Source organism: Hippichthys cyanospilos, chromosome 12 (genome assembly GCF_059441005.1).
Source record: "Hippichthys cyanospilos isolate Australia breed blue-spotted pipefish chromosome 12, RoL_Hcya_1.0, whole genome shotgun sequence".
Taxonomy (NCBI): domain Eukaryota; kingdom Metazoa; phylum Chordata; class Actinopteri; order Syngnathiformes; family Syngnathidae; genus Hippichthys; species Hippichthys cyanospilos.
The window spans coordinates 11,636,642-11,655,650 of NC_142380.1; the positions used below are offsets into that span (position 1 = coordinate 11,636,642).

General features: G+C 37.9%; 2 protein-coding genes across 13 annotated transcripts in view; both read left to right on the plus strand.

Moving 5' to 3' along the window:
• ralyla (RALY RNA binding protein like a) overlaps positions 1-6,604 on the plus strand; it is a 47,231-nt gene extending 40,627 nt beyond the window's left edge. For all 10 annotated transcript variants that reach the window (XM_088429578.1, XM_088429582.1, XM_088429585.1 and 7 more), the window contains 7 exons: positions 1,169-1,244; positions 1,469-1,516; positions 3,426-3,625; positions 4,294-4,395; positions 4,492-4,649; positions 5,113-5,150; positions 6,033-6,604. In XM_088429578.1, the coding sequence (XP_088285704.1) occupies positions 1,169-1,244; positions 1,469-1,516; positions 3,426-3,625; positions 4,294-4,395; positions 4,492-4,649; positions 5,113-5,145 (617 nt within the window). In that variant the 3' untranslated portion in view covers positions 5,146-5,150; positions 6,033-6,604. The remainder of the gene's footprint in view (positions 1-1,168; positions 1,245-1,468; positions 1,517-3,425; positions 3,626-4,293; positions 4,396-4,491; positions 4,650-5,112; positions 5,151-6,032) is intronic.
• A 263-nt stretch (positions 6,605-6,867) lies between these two features.
• On the plus strand, positions 6,868-18,703 carry lrrcc1 (leucine rich repeat and coiled-coil centrosomal protein 1). Of its 3 annotated transcripts, XM_088429671.1 has the most exons (19): positions 6,868-7,159; positions 7,740-7,945; positions 8,747-8,812; positions 8,889-9,056; positions 10,414-10,580; positions 10,952-11,170; positions 11,615-11,796; positions 12,527-12,692; positions 12,764-12,912; positions 14,495-14,699; positions 15,431-15,549; positions 15,670-15,871; positions 15,986-16,171; positions 16,241-16,415; positions 17,184-17,347; positions 17,418-17,626; positions 17,869-18,006; positions 18,077-18,212; positions 18,521-18,703. In XM_088429671.1, exons 1-19 carry the CDS (start codon positions 7,116-7,118, stop codon positions 18,635-18,637), a joined length of 3,018 nt encoding a protein of 1,005 aa, XP_088285797.1. In that variant the 5' UTR covers positions 6,868-7,115; the 3' UTR covers positions 18,638-18,703. The 3 variants fall into 3 exon arrangements, with proteins under 3 accessions (XP_088285797.1, XP_088285798.1, XP_088285799.1); XM_088429672.1 differs by lacking the exon at positions 6,868-7,159 and having other exon boundaries at positions 7,836-7,945; positions 8,729-8,774; positions 8,862-9,056; XM_088429673.1 differs by lacking the exon at positions 6,868-7,159 and having other exon boundaries at positions 7,843-7,945; positions 8,747-8,774; positions 8,862-9,056.
• Positions 18,704-19,009: the final 306 nt, after the last annotated feature.

A 19,009-nucleotide genomic window follows, 5' to 3' on the forward strand; every position in this document is an offset into this window, starting at 1 on the left:
TGGAGCAATGCAGCGTCAATAAAACTTTTCAAACCGGCGCGGAAATGCAGTCGCTGGCAGAAAAATTTTCTTGCTTGGCAGCACATTTTTAGTGCTGTTCCAATGTGAAGTGGCCAGCCATAGGCAAGGGAATGATACAATATGTCTAAGCTATCAAATGCTGATGACATCATTGCCGTTTGAATGATACCTGAAACCAAATAGAAAAAAAGTATATCGCAACTAAATAGAGAGCTCGATAGTTTGAGAATTTTGCCATGCATGCTCCAATTAGATTGCTGTGGAATGCAGTCTTCTGGATAAACAACTCCCTCCCGCTTGATTGCAGAGCCTGTCAATATTTTATTAGTACAACTTTTTCGCAGGTGTCGGCGGCGGCAGTGACTCATCCGTCAGATGCACATTTTGGCTTGTCACGTCAGGCTGTCTTCCATTTGTTTGCGTCGTCATGTGCGACCTTGAGCAGTTCACACTCGAGGCAGCTTGAGCAGAAGCCAGGACATTTTTGGAGCGTGTCGAAGGAGCTGTCAATCATAACAATGAGACGGGCGTAGTGTGCAGATTCATCTGCTAATGCATCAGTGTGACTCATTTGTAGGCATGAAACACTTTACCAGTAAACTCTGATACAATTTCAAACGGTTAGTTTATCCGTTTCAAATTATAATTATCATTAATACCATCTGAGAGTTGTAATCGTTTCTTCAGTTTTTCTCATCTTGGGCGTGCTGTGACAGCAAACAAAATAAGAAAACTTTAAAAGAGGAAGTGAACAAAGAAGACAGAAACACAGTCATTTTAAAAAGACAACACAACCCTGTTCAAATGGCATGTTTTGTTGATATGAAAAATGAGACCAAGATAATGCATTTTAAAACCGTTTTCATCATTTATATGACTTAATTTGACCTCAAATATACTCACATATAACTGGAGTTGTGGCTGTTTTCAGAATTAACCATCACATTCAAACAAGTGTGTAATGGCGAGTCACCACACCACTGCCACACTTTAAAGGGCATCTGATTAGCGAAAATACATTTCAGATGTCCCAGCAGGTGTTTCTCACTTTTTTTCTTCGCTTCCTAGCAGAATCCTCAAGGTTTTAGGATAACACTGGATTCTATATGGAAGCTGTGACTATAGGCGTTGTGTTTTGTTTTCCCAGACATCAACATGGCAGGAGAACCCAAACCATACCGGCCCAAGATGGCCACCAAGAGGCCACTCTCATCCCTCTACAGGTGGGGCCCTTACTTTAAGGGACTGCTAATTTCATAATTGGGGGAGCGTACAAAACATATTGTATCCTAGCCACCGGCAAACCGGCCTGTTCAGACATTTGTGATTTGTAAGTGACCTTGCAATCAAAGGGGTTTCTGATCCTGCAGGAGGACTCCTTTATTCACCAGCCTTATTCAGAGTCCATCCCTGATGTCTAACTTCACTTTTGATATGTTTTTTGCAGTGGGTATGAGATTGACTATGACTACTACAGAGATGATTTCTACAGCAGGTATGTTCTTTGTAAAAAAAAAAAAATAATACTGACTACAATTTACTTAGTATAAGCAGTTAATTGGTTCGCATCATCAGGTGCAACTGGGGGTTCAGTATCTTGCTAAAGGATACTTCGACAACCATGCTACTACATATCCACGCTGCTCCCAGATGCGAGTATGAATCACATCACATAGAATGAAGAATCCACTACCAATCTTACTTAGGGACTTATAGTAGTCATTTAGCATTAGCATTAAGACTGAAAGGATAAGCTATCTAGTTATTTTAAATATAAAAATAAATATATGTACATACGCTCCTGTTTACGCAAAAGAAAATCACTTTTTTTGTATTGTACTGTATTCAATCAAAAATGTGCAGCAAAAAAACCCATCCAAGATAAAAGACCATACTTTTTGGCTTTTCATAACATCCCTAATAAATATTTTACAAGGCCCTTGAAGGACTTTATGAAACAAGGTTCTGCACCACTGCTTTCATATTTTCTTGATATTTGGCATCTACTTTTTCTGGAGGCTGTTGAGTTTCCTCATTAGAATTAGTATCCCAAGCAAAGCGAGCATATTAGCATGTCGGCATAATGAACGTCATATCGGGTGCTTTTTATTTCTTCCACTCCAGGCTTCCTAATGACGCTTTTACCCAAGCGCAGACTGTCAGATTGTACCCCGGTTGCTCATCCGTGTCTATTTATCTTCCTTTTTGACATATTCATTGTTTTGTTTACTTCATGTGTTTTGAATTATTCCAGGGTGTTTGCCTGCCTGCACTGAGTCATTATTTTAGGTGTATATATTATTATTTCATCTAACTTGACATAACCAAAAACCTGAGCTGACCCTGGGAGCTTTTCAGAGACTCAATGAGTTTTATTTTGCACAATTTTGATGCTTCATTTCATTTTGCAAATGTCGATTTTTTAAATAATTCAAATCTTACTGCACATTCTCCCTTCTGGTGAATCAAACTTAAAGGACATATGTTGGTGCTTTGAAAATATGACCGACTCAACTTGAGTTGTTTGAGGAATGAGCTATTATTCCGTCATTTTGTCACTTTTACTTGTGAAAAAAAACTTACTGTATGAGTGCTGAACTCACCTCACAACAAGTATAACTTTGACAAATCGTTCAAAAAAGAAATGTACCGGTTTGCCGTGCCCACCAAACAATAAAAAACAATACATACAAATTGTTCACCACATAGCTTAGCCTTTCAGACCGCCACTTTAATGCTAGCACTATTAGCATAATGTTACTGTGCTGTTCCACTTTTTATTTATATAGTATTTATTCGGTACTTAAGTACATTAAGGACATTCATTTTCAGATACTTAAGAATTAATTCGATACTTACGTATCTGGAATTGAATGTCTGAACTCTTAAAAAAAAAAATAGAAATACGTCCTTGTCATTGAATGCGTTAAAAATATATTACAATAGTTTCCAAATGCAACAGTTGGTAAAAATCTCAATCTCAATTATTTATTTTGATATTCTACAAATAGATTATGCAGTCAATCAGCAGTCTGCCTGTTTTTTTCAAAGGAAAAACGTTTTTACTGACCCTCAAGCATTTATTTATTTATTTATTGAATGCTTTATTTCGAACATGAAACAAGGTTCTGCAACAACATTGGCTTATCATGTTCGAAAAGGAGTAGGAGGAAGCATAAACTTATTTAATCCTACCCCTTCTCCACTTAATAGTTAAAATGTATCTTTTCTGTGTGTCCTGTTTTTTTTTAATCACATACTCATATTACGAATGTTCCCAAAATTAGGAACAATAAATAAATTAATTAATTAAACTACGAGTGAATATTGCATGCTTTCTTCATAAAATGTTTTTGCAATGGCATTGCTTGTTTAAATTCCACATGTTTTTATTGTGTCTTCAGACTGTTTGAGTACCATGGCCGCGTAGTTCCACCCACCCGGGCCGTCATCCCAGTCAAACGCTCCCGGCTTATCGTACCATCCGCTCCACGCAGGATCAAGTCCTCTTTTTCCGTCCGGGCCTGCTCTTCCTCCTCCTCCTCATCCTGCTCTTCTTCCTCCCGGCTTGTCAATGTCCCCTCTTCTGTCATGGGACCCAAATGTATGTTTACATTCAACTTTCCTCCCATACTTAACACCTATTGTGTATGGATAAAGCAAGGACGTGCACACATGGACAATGAGCCTTAACATTATCTATAGTCCCATCATAATTGTTATGGTTTATTTGCCATTGTTTCCCCCAAAATGTCACTTGTGCATTTTAGCTACAGGGAATCACAACACTTTGCTTTTTAGCCACACATACATCCCAAATTATGTACCGTGCATTTATATTATCCAGTATATTGTTCAGGTCCTGCTTGGCGACGGACAGCTCGATCTGGCTTCATACATAGATTACATTTTTGTTGTGAAAGCTCATGTGAAACTACATGGCCATTTTTAATGGCTTGCAACTTTGTAATCTCATTCACATCCCAATATTTAAATCCTAGCAAAAGTAGCTAAAACACTGTGCGACAGTTGATTCGCGCTGTGCCGCATGATGCGCAGTTATTCACACCACACCGCAGGACATGTATTGTCTGAAAATTGTTCAAAATTGTTTTTCAATAAGGTCAAAAAGTTTTTAAAATTAATTGAATTGTGTGTGTTTTTTATGTGGTTTCCCAATATCTCTGTTATTCGCCAAATGCACGTGGGTCTCGAATGCTCACTTTGAGAGGGATGATTGCGTCGTAATCCTTCTGTTTCGTTACTGTGCAGTGAAGACAGAGCAGCTGCTAAGCATCAAAAAGGAATTGTCGCAGATCAAGACCAAGATCGATTCCCTATTGGGGAGGCTGGACAAATTTGAGCGGCAACATGGTGGGACATGAAAGCAACAATAACCAAAACTTACAACATATGCTGATTAAGTTTGTTCTTGTTACTTTGGGGTTCTGGTGCTCTCTCCTTCGCCAGAGATGCAGAGGAAACACGAAGAGGCATGCGAGTGTCACCACGGCGACCAGGCCGACCATTCTGGCGGAGAGGACCTGGGGGCGGCAGCCGAGGCTGAGGCGGGGGAGATGACAGACGGCGGTGACGATTACTTTGAGGACGAGGGCGCCGGTGACATGGTGAGATGACAGAATAATGACATCCAATGTACACAAGCTGTAATAATAATAACACTGCTCACTTTTGATTGACAGTCTAATTTCAGTTTCCCATAGGAAATGATATGAAATCATCATACAACTTAATAACTGTATGTTTGAAGTCACTCAATGCGTTTGAACTATAATGTTTGAAGTCATTTTTCAACACGACTTTCAGCTGTGAAATGGAATAGAAAAAAAGTTTTTGTGATCGCAGTACTTCTTTTGGGAGTCAAAGTTATTAGGAAAGTGAATCAGGGGAATCTTGTTGATTGAAATTGTCATAATGCAGCTTTCTTCCCCACCAATGAAATACCAGTTTTCTTTCTTTATAACATATATTCTTCTTCTACTTATTATTATTATTATTATTATTATTATTATTATTATTATTATTGATATTACTATTGATGTTGTTATTATCATCATCATGTTTTTACAGAGGGAAAACCACGTTTCAGATATCGACAACTGAGCAAGGTCAGTATTGAAATTACAACAATTACATATCACTCACAAGCTTCCAAATGTCAAAAGCGACCTTTATTTAGGGTCTTCCTTTATTAATTTCCACCATGCAAGATGTTTATTAAAGCTATTTTCCTCTCTCTGGAATAGCGTTATTTCTTACCTCAACTATGGCATGCTTAGTTTTTACATGACTGTCTCTTACGCAAAGCAATTTTTTAGAAAATCAATGTTTTCCTCTTTACCAAGGAGAGACAAGGTAAGGTAAGGTAAGGTAAGGTATTTTTCTTTTTAAGAGTAAATTTATTAAAACTAACATTTTTATAGAAAATATCTTTATTTCCTTAAATGAGCAGCATGCCCAGTGTTTAGTAGAGGTATTTTTTTTCTTAAACGACATCTTGGAGGGAATAAAAATAGAAAGGTTTATTTATGGTAGGTGTGATTTTTGTTTTAATAGAAGTTGGCAGGTTTTTATTACTTGTAGAGTGAGGTCTGTAGTTTGGATATTTCTTTCCTCTGCTAGGAGACTATAATGTTTTGGGGGGGTTTTCTTTACTTGTCCTGAGTTATTTACTGAAAGTAAGGTGTTTTTTTTTTTTTTTTTCAAAGCCTTTATCAAGGCTGTTTTTTTTTGTACTCACCTAAAGAGCACACATGGCTTTTAAGTAGGCTTTTATTTTCTAATTAGTGAATATACCAAGTTTATTTATGGTGAGGCAGTTTTACACTCTTTTAGAGAGAACCAGCTGTTTATTCGAGGTTTTTTTATCTGTTTTTAAAGAAAAAACTTTATTTGTGGTGTTCCTTAATTGACATTGTTTTTCTACCAATTTTAAGTGACTTAAAAAGAAGACAATCGTTGTCATGCAGCTTCCCTGATGTGTTTTCCAGTGAAGCCAGGGGATGCCTGCTGTGCACAAAGATTGCAGATGAGTTAACCAGCAAAGCCTCCGTCAGCCAGAAGGACTGTTTGAAGTGAAAGATCATCAACGGAGGGAACGGCTTGTTTGTTGCGTGTTTGCCTCATCAGATTAAAACAAAACAAAAGAAAACAAAACAAAACATTTGTTTGTCATCCAAACTGCTGTTTCTGAGGCAAGATAAAGCAAACAGAGCAATCAGAAAATGCTAACTTGTAAGTACAATATGCTGTGTGCTTCAGCCACTCTGGTCTGTATTGTCTATAATTCTGTTGTACAGCAAATGTATGTTGAAAAGATGAATGTAAGAGGAACGTTTCATGTGCTTTGCTTTACCTGTATATATAGTATCTCCCTTTCTGTTACTCAGTAAACATCTTACACTGTACTCTTGTTAAATTCTATCTAAAAAAAACTTTTTTTTACAATTAGCACATAGTAACAAAAAATGACGGTCATTGAGCATTTGTATTCATTGCTTTGGTTGTACAGCTATGGATAAGAAGAGTTTTTGAAATAAACCAGTTCCTCCCATAAAACCTCCATTTGTTAACAGCGTGTGTTTACTCCATTTATTTCAGGTATTGCTTTTATATTATTTATTCATTTACTTATTGATTGATTATTGTATAATAATTATATTTATATACTTATAATTATTTATTATTTTTTTAATTTATTCACAAAGACAAGAGAATGATGTAAAAAAAATCTCGTCAAGCTTTCATCGACCTCAGCGGACCGAGCAGTGGGCTCGTCCCGGAAGTTGCTCAATATGACGTCACGTAAACGGAAGAGGCGGCCAGTTCAACGACAGAGAAGTTGCCGTAAATCAAACTAGCTTGAAATGCAACTTTGGCCGGTTTACAATGAAAAACATTAACTTTTTTTAAAGACGACTGCACGGCATATCGCGTCCCCTTTTGACTATTTGTCAACTGCGTTGTAAACTTTTGTTACTATAAGTGCCTACTCGATTTAAAAGCGAGTTCTGGTGTTGGTGACGTACGTTGCACTGTGGGCTGTCAACCTTTTGAATTGTAGTCTCTATGTTATGGAAGAAAAGGAAATAAGCCTAATTGACAAGAATATTTCAAGGTAAGCATCGTTGCTGCGACTTTTACCTCGTCGAGCTCGCCGTGTCCATAATGCATGGCACTGGCTCATTCTAGTAATGGAAAGTACGTGTTTTTATGAAACAAATGCCGCAAGTTTAAGTTGTAAATTCAGCTTTAACTAGTATTGTTTTATTTTTATCAACGTTTGTATGGATCTATTTTTTATCTTTGTATTTATAACATGTTTGAAATAATTGCAAAGGTTTATTTTTGATCTTTGTTTTTTATAATGTTTGTAATAACTGCAAATGTATTTTTTCAGCTTGTGTGTGTGTGTTTTAATGTTTTAATTTCTTCCAATATTACTTACTTATTATTTTCTTCCAATTACTTGGGTAATGCTAGTGTATTTTGTTGTTATTATTTTTATGTTTTTTACCAATCTATTTCATTACATTGGTAGAATTTCAGTGATTTGGGAACTAATGTTTTTACTTTTTGTCTTTTTTTTTTGGACCATATTTTGTTACATAATGTTCTACTGTAGGCGGCAAACTAACCTCATGAGACGCTCTTATTGTTGATAGAGATTAAGGAATGCGGTGTCTTTTCTTGTCTAGCTTACTGGAGGTTCCTCTGCATCCCACCATCACATCGCTCAACTTACACTGCAACCTCATCCCAAGGATCGAGGGCCTGACGTCGGCGTGGCTTCTGAGACACTTGGACCTGTCCTCCAATTGCATTGCTAAGATTGAGGGTCTTGCTACTCTTACAGCCCTGAGGACTTTGAATTTATCCTGCAATGCCATCACCAAGGTTGAGGGTGAGCCCACCCCATCAGACACTAGAATAGTTCTCAAACATTTTACACCAAATACAAACTCAAAAAATAATTACCTGTTACGTAGTGATCAGTATCAATACTTTCCTGCTGTACAGTACTCATCCTCATAATAATGCAACGATATTCCCTACAAGCTCAACATAACTTATCCTCTAAATAGGAGTCATTTCAGCCCTGTTGGGAGATAGTTATGGTTATTGTTGTAGACAAGACTTTTTAGGACTGTGCAATAAATTGAATTAATTGGACTAATTTGTCATTTGAAAAATTAGAAGATTTGATAAATTGTGAAATTGAGGTTTTGTAAAAGTGGAAGGCAGTGGGGTGGTTTTCACAACAAGATTCCAATAGTTACTAACTGCTTAATTGTGGCATTTAATCAAGTTATGCACCATAGAGTTTAGCATAAGATGTTCTTGCACAAAATATTTTTTGCAAAAGATATGAAGAAGTTTACATCAACAATGATTTAAAATCAGTACACATTATTGTTTTCTGTATATTTTCCATAGATTTATTTCTAAACAAATCAACCCAATGCATGTTTGTTAATTAAAATTGATTAAAATCTTAATCGTCCAGAATGACTGAGGAAACTCGAGATCGTATCTTTTTGGCCATATCGCCCACCCGTAAGACTTTTACATATTGCCCCCTCGTGTTAAGACTAACTTTTCTTTTGGTACTGGTACAAGTACCATTTTTTGAGCCTCAGTACCAGAAGAGAGTTCTGCTGGAATGACTCTTGCTTTTTTTTCATAGTTCTTTTGTGACCCACAGGACTCAATGGCCTGGTGAATTTAACAAGGTTAGACTTGTCCTTCAATCAGATAAACGATCTCAGTGGTGAGTTCCTGTGAGACTTTCCAGAACCCCAATTGTTTTTTATTGGCAGTGGTGGTGATTGTGATGTGCCTGCCAGGCCTATTGCATCTCCACGGCACTGGACGTAAGCTGAAGCAAATCAGTCTCCATAGCAACTGTCTTGGCAGCATCGAGCACCTCCTGCAGTGCCTGCTGGGATTGCAGGGGTTGAGAGAGGTGTTTTTGAGCCATGATGGCAAGGACAACCCACTGTGCATGACGCCAGGTGAGGCCGTGACTATCATTACAATTGGACCAACCTTTATCCAAGCCAAATGATGGTCAGATCTCAATTTACTCAAACATTTACTTACTCAATGTTACACCTGAGTTTGTTTAGTTGAACATCAAGTTTATATGCTCATGACGCCATGTCTTATTTTTTGTATGAATAGAAATGTATATTCATTTTTTTTAACCTTCTGTCATATATTGAAAGAGCATTTAATTGTTTTTCATGTCACTGTCAGTCATTGGCATGGATAGATATACAAGAAAGTTTTTGTCATTAAGAACTTTTAGACTAAGTGAAAATGAATCCCCCAAATCACTATCATACAAAACACAACTTCTCACATAAATCAATGTAAAAAAAGTAAAGTGTTAAACAGTATTATCACAGAGAAATAAAAAATGGCAGATGTGCATGTGTTGCACAACTCATAACAAAACAAATATTAGACATCGAATTACATTAAACACTTAACACTAAAATATTAGAAACGAAGAACAAATGTTAGGCAAGTAAATTTTAGAAAAAATAATCATAAAAAAATGAACAGACTGATCATAGAAATGAACCATTATTGGTCATAAAACTAAGTGTTAAAATATGAAAGAAATACTCATATTTGTAAAGATACAAACAGAATATGGGGGAATTTAAATAAATGTCAGATGACCTGTATATAGATGTTACGTTAAAATGATAAAGAATAAAAAAGAATCATACAAAATAGTTTCTAATTTATTAGAAAAATAATTTGATGGTTCTATAATGATCAGATTTTTCTCTGTGCTGTGACTGCTTGACCTTCTGTAAAGATTTTTTTTTAAAAGGCAGAGGAAGCGTTTGCCTGTGGAATCAATGAATATAAATTGATTCAAATAAAAATGGAAGTTACTAAGAGACATGTTTCTGTGAGGAGATGCTAGGAGATCTTCCATAAACTTACCTAGATTTTGCGATAAAATGAGTCCCCTTTCCCAGGGTTGAATTTTCATCAGTAACGTAAGGAGAGCAGTTTATGTAAAAACTCAGGTTGCCAAGAAACGTGTATTTCAGGCAACATTGAGATCCCATCACACACTCATCAGGATGTTTAGACATTTCGGAGTACAGTATTTTTTTGTTTCTTTGCCTTGCTCAAAAAAATAACCGTTTCAAGTAATAAAAGTAAACTTTTGGATTGGGAGTGCCGGGTAATCTTCCACAGATACAAGCATCAGAATATTCGGTGAGTCTTCATTCGTTGAGCTGGACTACGCATGTTTAATTGTGGCACTGAAAAAGAGGTCATGAGTTGAATTCAGCAACACAGGTTCCGTTGTATTTTTTTTCAATTTGTGGTGTTTCGTCACAGGTTACCATGAGAAGGTGATGCAGTCGCTGCCACAAGTGTCATTTCTCGATGGCCTGGATCGTCTGGGACAGCCATCATATTTCCCGACTGACAATCTGTGTGACATACCTGGGCTGGAAAACTATGTGGATCTTCTGTTGCCCTCTGATGCCAGCAACAATAAAGTGGTGAGGTTTAGCGGCCATAATGTTTTAACTCTATCTGCGCTAGTTTATTCATTCTGTTTAATATTGAATTTGTGGACTATGGATGAATCAGAAAAATCGATCTATTTCAATCCATCACAGGGATCAACTATTTTGCCATGAAAAATCTGAGCTCAACTTGCACGTGAGCAAACTCAGAAAACATGTCAGAATGTAAAAGTTTAATTAATGTTTTGACTTCGGTTTGTCTCATTAGCAAATCTCTGACATACCGATATTTGTTTTAACAATCTAGTGATAGTAATTTAACCATCATCTTTTGCGAATGGTGACAAAAGTGTTCTTAATTTTTCATCACCAGCTGAAATAATTTTATTTCTTGTTTGTTACAGGGCGCTCTTCTGACCACAGCAAATAACAGGGAAGTTCTGACTCACTTTGGACAGAGCATCATTCCTGAAGCCTTTGCTGATCCGTTGGCAGCACCCAACAGGCAGCTGCAGCAGCAGCAGCAGCAGCAGGTCCACTTGGTAGATGTTGACCGAACACTGACCGTTAACGAAGAGCGGGTCAAGAAACTAGAGCAGCAAGTTTCTCGCCTTGTTCAACAGGTGCTTTGTTTTTAACACAATATGCTAATGTTAAATGTTAATAGAAATATCTTTAGTAGTTGTGTTTTATTCATGAGGGTGTTTTATAAAAACCTTTTTTCCCCACAAGGAAATAAACATAAATAATAAGGAAAGTAAACCACCTTCATTTCTAAAGGACATTTCATACACAAGGTAGTAACTCATCTCAGGTCAAGTTGTAAGATTATCTCCTGTTTTGTGACTGGGTCTTTTCCCCTTCCCAAAGATGCTTGTTTCTTACTCATTTTACCTCTATGTGAGTGAAATTTTGGCGCTCAAGTGACTGAAACGAATCTAAGAGAATCAGTCCAGTTTTCAAAATGAAAGTTTTTTTCAAATAAAATATCTCTTGAGACCCAGATAAAATATAAAAGGGAAATATATTATTATTTGGGCTTTGACGTTTGTGTTTATTTTGTTTAGGCTTCGACAAGACACCGCTCCTGTCAGCCTAGCGACTCTGCAGTAACAGTACGGAAGGGTAGGAATGATGCGGACCTCACTTCGGAAAGTGAGTGTGACAATGGCAAGGAAAATGATGCTCGCCCTGCCATCCTGAAATATCGTAAGCCTGCATTGATGAGGATGAGCAAGAAAGCAGACAGGTGATTTGTTTGCTCCAATTATTAATGCTTTTGCTGTTCAGTGAGGTTTTCAATTTTACTTTTAGCCTGATTCAGCCAATATCATCAGGTGGAGTATAAAAGGGAGAGCTTTCTCACCATATGATTGATTAACAGTCATGAGTCTTTGGCCCACTCCTTGCTTTTCAGCCTGATTCCATACCAATGAAAAGAAGAAGTTAGAGTTTCATGTTAGACAGAGCAAATGAATGATGCAGTTTCTTATGTCATATTTGGTATAATTTTTCAGTTTTAGAATTTTTCCAATAAAATAAAAAAATAGAAAAAATATTTTCTAATTTATCACCTGTTATTTTATTTGGAATGATACTTTTGAATATGTAATATTTTTCTTTTAAATCAAGTGTCTTTTAACATTTACATTTTTCATCCAACATTTTTTATCTACATTTTGATGTTCAGTTTTTCAGTCATTCAGTCTTATTTTTTCAAAAAATTTGTAATTGTCCTCATAATTTTTAAACATTGTTAATCTTTGAGAATTTTTTACGCAGTATTTGTGTCTGTAAATATTTCCCTCTTAATGTGTCCTGTATTTTAACAAATATTTTTGTACAGAATTTAGATAAAAATGAATCAGCTTTTATATATATATATATATATATATATATATATATATATATATATATATATATATATATATATATATATATATATATATAATTTGCTATCCTATTTGTTTTGTGCACAGCAATCTGGAGATACAAAAACAGAGAGTCCCTAAGTCTGCTGTCAGGTGTTCTTCTGTCACCAAAGCAGGTATAGACACATCAATTCCGACACGAAGGGTCACACTGAGAGCAGACAAGGAGCCAAACGATGTGAAATGCAAGTCTAGCGAGGAGGAAACCTATAAGGTATGTTGGAGTTTTGTACTTCTGCTTACACGGCTTCTGTGTTGATGCCCTGGAATCTGAATTTGAGCCAGGCTATTGTGGAGGAGCGGGACCAGGAGAGAGAGAGGCGCTGGAAGGCGGAGCAGGCCGTCACCAAGTTGACGGACGAACTTCAGTGCCTGAAGACCAAGGTCAGCGAAGAGAAAGATCTGCAGAGTCTGGCCATGCACACCACTGACAGGTATCAGATAGCATCCTACACTTGCACAATTCAACTGCTGAATAATTTTAAATGATGATTGTCACAGAAGTATTAATTTAACTATTTCTAATAATGTGGCTTTGTTATTAAACGTACACAGCAATATTACTGATATCTAGTTTCGAAATACATAGCTCTTGAGTTGGTTTCTCTTACTGGCAAATATGTAAAGTGCATGAACATATGTGAGGACTGTCAATGAATTTTCAACTTTTAATGAAAATTCAATTTACCTTTGGTATGTGGATACTTATTGACTCCTTATTGTTGCTCTTGAACTCTAATGTTTTATAAAATGAGGGATTATGTTGTAAAAAAAAGATCACATAATCATATGGTCACTTTCAAGGTCAGATTAAAGCTCAGAAAGTCAAGTTACTAAAATGTAAACCAATAATCTGACTGTAATGTAAGTACCCGTTTTGTGAAAATTAAGCCAGTAGCTGAAATATGAGGGTTCAAAGGGAGGCTACCACCCTATTTCTTTTTGCCAAAAATGTAAAAAATTGGCTGGCCATAGTTCCCAAACCCGTGATCTGATTGACCTCAAATGTGAGTTTTTGTGTTGTGCCGTTCCTATCAACAAGAATGCCAAGTTTCCTTAAAATCCAAATCTGCTTGGTTTGACCTTCCAAGTTTTGTTTGGCTTTTCAAGTCTTCTGGAGGATTTAGGCTGAGCTCCAAATTGCATCACTTTTTGAGACTCCACTTCCAAATATTGCAATCTCTCTTCCAACATACTGTGAGGCCATTTAGCTGAGACTCTTACAGCGGCACTGTGAGAGAAGCCAGGCATTTAATTTCCAGTATGATCCCAATGGTAGCAAGCGTATGCCCTCACTTTTGCATGGGTCAATCTTTGCCCTTGCTCTCTTAAAGTGTACCTCCAAAGATCCCAAATTGAGGTCTTGATGGATAATGGGAACAATATTATAAAGTTTGATAAATACCTGGTCCAAATTTTTGCATCTCATTCTATATTTGCCAAAACAGTTCACCTGAAATCACCCGGCTGCCACATGGAGCAGCTGAGTGTACCTGGAGAGAGAATGAAGAGTTTCACTTAAGATTCTTTTGAAACGAATGTGAACGCTGATTGTATCTCTTGGTTATCCTGCTTGGTCAGCTACAGGCTCCACTCTTGGTCGACATTTGAGGGCCGTTATATCCTAGCTACTGTAATATTTCGGAGTGTTAATAACAATGCACTTGGACGTTGGTTCAGTTTGCTTGCTTCATTTATTGAAAAGAATGCCGTAACAACCTCAGTGAACATGAGCTGTTGTTAGCTGCAACAGGCATTGGCTGCTAATGGCCAACTACCGCCCTCTACCTCACTCTGTTATGGTAATTATTGTAAGACTAAGACAAAAATAAATGCACATCTCTGTGTCAAAACTCTGCTTAATTGGCTGATGTATCAATCTTTCTCGAAGGTGTCAGACTAAAAATCTAATCTTTAAGTTACCGTTTATTGTAGGCCCCCATACTTTTGGCTATCATTTTTGAGGGAAAAAAAGAGCATCTTTAATGATTTAGGCGACTCCGCGTCTCCCTCCAGGCTTAAAAACCTGCTACTGAAGGAGCGGTCGGGACGCTGCGAACTGGAGACACGTGTGGAGCAGCTGGATGGTAGATGCCGATCACTGAGCCAACAACTGGAACAGGCGCGCAGCAGTGAGGAGCGACACAAGCACGCTCTCCGGCGACTAGAGGAGAACGTCGCTCATGGCGAGGCACTGCGGGCTCGCCAGCAGGCCCAAGAGGTACATGAAAAATCACTGGACTATTGCCATCACATTAGAACACTTTAGGATTTTTTTCCAAATTATTTCATTCAAAATAAAAACCAATAATTAGCTTTCTTCTTGTATTTTGTCATTTTCTACACAAATATTTTACTATTTTGCCATGATATTTTTAGTATTTATATAAAATGTGTTTTCACGCTAATATTTTTTGTTATTGCACTATACTTTTAATTTTTGGGACAAAGAAAAATATTTGTAACTTTTCTTTGTTGTTACATTCTTCATTATGACTAGACCTAAACTGCTTGGCAGTCAGTTGCAAGGCATATTTCAAGATAAATCATGTAATAATATGTTTTTTTAAAAAAAAGGCAATAATGTACAGTATCAATACAGGCATTCTCTGTACTGCATATCCTCATGGGTTATGCAGGAGCTAATCTATCACTACTGCCTTTGGGGAAGAGGTAGGGTACATCCTGAACAATTTGCCATCCAATTGCATTACTGTACAGTATTCAATACATAAAATAAGGCGGCCTAAAAATATTGCTGTCATACATTGACCCATTCCAGCAACTGGTAATAACACATTTACGGAAATCATTTTAATTCTGTTGAGGACTGGCCTTCAAGCGTTTAAAAAAACACTGACATTTAAAATGTATTTGTAATATTTATCTTGTGTCAATGAAGGTGTCAGTGTTCTGACAACAAAAATATGATTTGTTGTCTTCTCTTTTTAGATGAAGCAGCAGCAGGAGTTGGAGAACAAGGTGGCAGCTTTGAAGCGAGAGTTGGACGTCCAGAGAAACAAAGTGCAGCAGCTGCACGAACTGCTGGCGTGCCGGGAACAAGAGCACAAGTGCGCTTCCTCCTGGCTTTTAAAATCCTTGATCATAGCCATTTATTCCTTTTCAATCCCATGATGGTCCCATGGAAATCAATAGGGCACCCAACTTCTTATTTTATATTGTGTCCATAGAAAGCAGCTGGAGATGAGGCTGCAGCCGGGCGGGACAGACTTTCTGGCAGCAGTGGCAAGAGAAGTGGCATCTGAGAGGCAAACCTATGCTCAGAAGGAGTCTGAGTTGAAGGACAAAGTGGAGGAGGGCAAGAAAGCGTACGCGGCCTTGGAGAACGAATTCCGCATGGCGCTCACCATTGAGGCTGCGCGTTTCTCTGAGGTCTGTCATACATTTATTGTCATGCTATCATATCTTGTGTGTTATTCATTGTACCTGTCACGTTGCACAACAGAAATTGATTAGTCATCCCACGATTCACTGCCACTCATGCAGGTAAAAAAGGCGTGCGAACAAATGACAGAAGAGGTACCCAAGCTGCGAGTGTTGCTGGCTCAGTCGCAGCAGGCGGAGAAAAAATCCGCCTCTTTGGTGCAAGAGCTCACAACACTGGTCAAGGAGCAGAAGAGCCGCATCTCAGAGCTCATCAATGCCAAGAGAGACGCTATAACAGAGTTCAAGGTAGTTGAGAGCTAACATCAAAAGATCAGATGAATGATAGAATGCTTAAATTAGCCCGTATCCTCACAGAAGCGCGCTCGGGCCTTGGAGGCTGAGCTGGATCAGGATCGCCGTATGCGCCTTCAGCTGGAGGCGCTCAAGAAGGACAAAGCACGACTTTCCTCCCACGTTGCCGCGCAGGAATCTGTCATCGATGGACTCAGGGCAGAGAGGAGGCTCTGGGGGCAGGAGCTTGCTCATCAAGGTAGGTTAAATATCAACGGACGACGTAGAGTGACAGGTAGAACAATTATTCTTTCATTAGATTGCAGAAGGCACAACAAAACTGTATTTGCAGGTAATCATCAATAATTATTTCAAGATTCTGACTTTTTTTTGAAAATTTTGTTTCATGATATGCCATAATATTTTTATGTAAAATCGGTGACCTGCCGCAATAAAGATAATAAAAAGCCTTGGCTAGACCAGCCGTCATGTACTAATTAGAAGCAGCAGGACAAATAGAAGTGAAAGTTGAGTTAAAGGAAATGCATGAAAGATGAGTATTTGCAGTGACTAGAAAAGACAGAATAAAAAGTGACTACATAAGGGGGTCAGTGAAGGTAACCAAAATATCAAACTAAGTACAAGAAGCAAGTCTGAGTTTTTGATGAAAAGCACTGAAGGACAGCATGTGAGAAGAGAAGTGATGGAGATGAAAGTACAGGGGGTGCGAAAATGAGACAGAGCAAAAAAAAAAAAGATGGAAAGACTTTAAAAAAAATCAGATCTGAAAGAGCAAGAAGTGAGGAAAGTGCACCCTTAACAGGAATATTTGAAGCAGGCTCATATACTTTGGCATCCCCTATAGCCAAATGTTAGATCAATTTTAATTTTGATGTTAAATTAAAGATAAGAACATAGGAAATGAGAACACAAACCAACCTAAAAGTATATTCTAACGTATTCTTGATCAAGATGATTAATTGCCAACAGGATGCATCACTTTCTTCTATATATCCTCTGACCCCAGGAGCATCCCTGGCTCAAGATCGTGGACGCCTGGATGCCAGAATTGAGGCGCTGAGCACTGAGGTAGAAGCACAGAAGAAGCAGATTCAACGGGACAGCGACGCCCTCAAAATCAAAAGCAAAATCATCGAGGATCAAACAGAATCAATTCGCAAACTCAAAGAGGTAAATCAGAGGATGGTTTCAAAGGGAAGCGAACACAGCAAGTACATTATGGTCTCACCCTGTTCCGTAGACATTGCAGGAGCGTGATGAGCAGGTCCACAACCTCCGTAACGACAAGGCCCAGGCCGAGAAGACTTACCAGCGGCAGATGGAGGAGGAGACCTCTCGGCTGTCAGGGCTGGAGGAATGCGTTGAACACCTCAGGCTGCGCAAGGAGGAGCTGAAGCAGCAATTGGAAGACAAGGATGCCGAAGTCCAAGAAGTGAAAAGAGTTCACAGGTCAATTAAATACAGTGGGACATTGACTGATGAATATGTTTTGTGGTCATGCTTGTGACTTATTGTATCTCAAGTCAACTTTTACTATTGAAATGCCTGTAATTCCTTCCGGCCCCCCCCATTGTTTATTTACCATAAACTGAACTGTATGTTCAGTTAAGCAGTACCTTATGAACATACAACCACTTGTCCTGTTTATGTTTCATTCATCAGGACTTTGCGCGATTCCTCTCTGTTTTCAGTGAGTCCACTAAAACATGGCAGAGAAAGGCTGAGCTGCTTACTCAACTAGAGAGCCAAGTGAGGCACATGAAGGACACTTTTGACAACAAGGAACGTTCGCTCCTGGAAGAGAAAGAGCAGCTGACCGAAGCACACAGGTGCATTTGCAGCAAGCTGTCAAAAAGAACAGCTTGCCTTAACAAATTTCCACCGTTTTGTGTCTTTCAGATTGGCAGTGGAGAAGTTGCGCTGCATGGACGATGCCTTTCGCGCACAGCTTGAGTCCCTCCAGGCTGCCCATCAGGCTGAGCTGCTTCAGCTAGCGAACGACAAGCGCAATCGGATAGAAGAAGCCGATCAGAAAGTAAAACCACATTTTACTTGTCTGTTTTCCTCTGCTTCTCACAATTTGACGGGTTTGACTATGCTACGGTATAACGGTGTTTAGTTTAGATTGGATTGTTCGTGTCAGATAAGGTGGGTGTATTTTAGTTTTTTGGAATAGTCATCATAGTTGATGGTATATCTACTAGAGACTGTTAACTATGCAAACATTTATCCGGAGGGCTCAATGATTAACAATTTATTTACTATTTGATGCGGACTTGGCCCCAATCCCATAGAATAGCTATACGTTCACATTGTTCTCTTTTTGTTCTTCTGTTATTTCAGGTATTTGAAGTGGAGGATGAGATGCGTCAGCTTTTGCTGGAGGTGGAAGCCAACAAGAAAACCACAGCGGAGAAAATGAAACGTCTTAACAGTGTACTAAAAGATTTTAACTGGTAAAATAACATGGTGATATATCAACTAAAAAAATGTTGGTGTGCAAATGTACAGGTATTTTTGTTTTTAACAAGCTACTTTCTATTAAATTATTTTTTAATTCCTGTCTTGAATTAGTGATTTTTCATATCTGCAAAATTATTACTTTGTCCCATATTTTACTGAGCCAAATAACACACATATATACTGTATATGTGCGTGTGTGTGTGTGTGTGTGTGTGTATATATATATATATATATATATATATATATATATATATATATATATATATATATATATATATATATATATTCACACACACATACATGTATTAAAATTCAAATCATTGTCAGCTGTGACGTCCATCATATCCGCACGCATGTCTACGGGGTCTC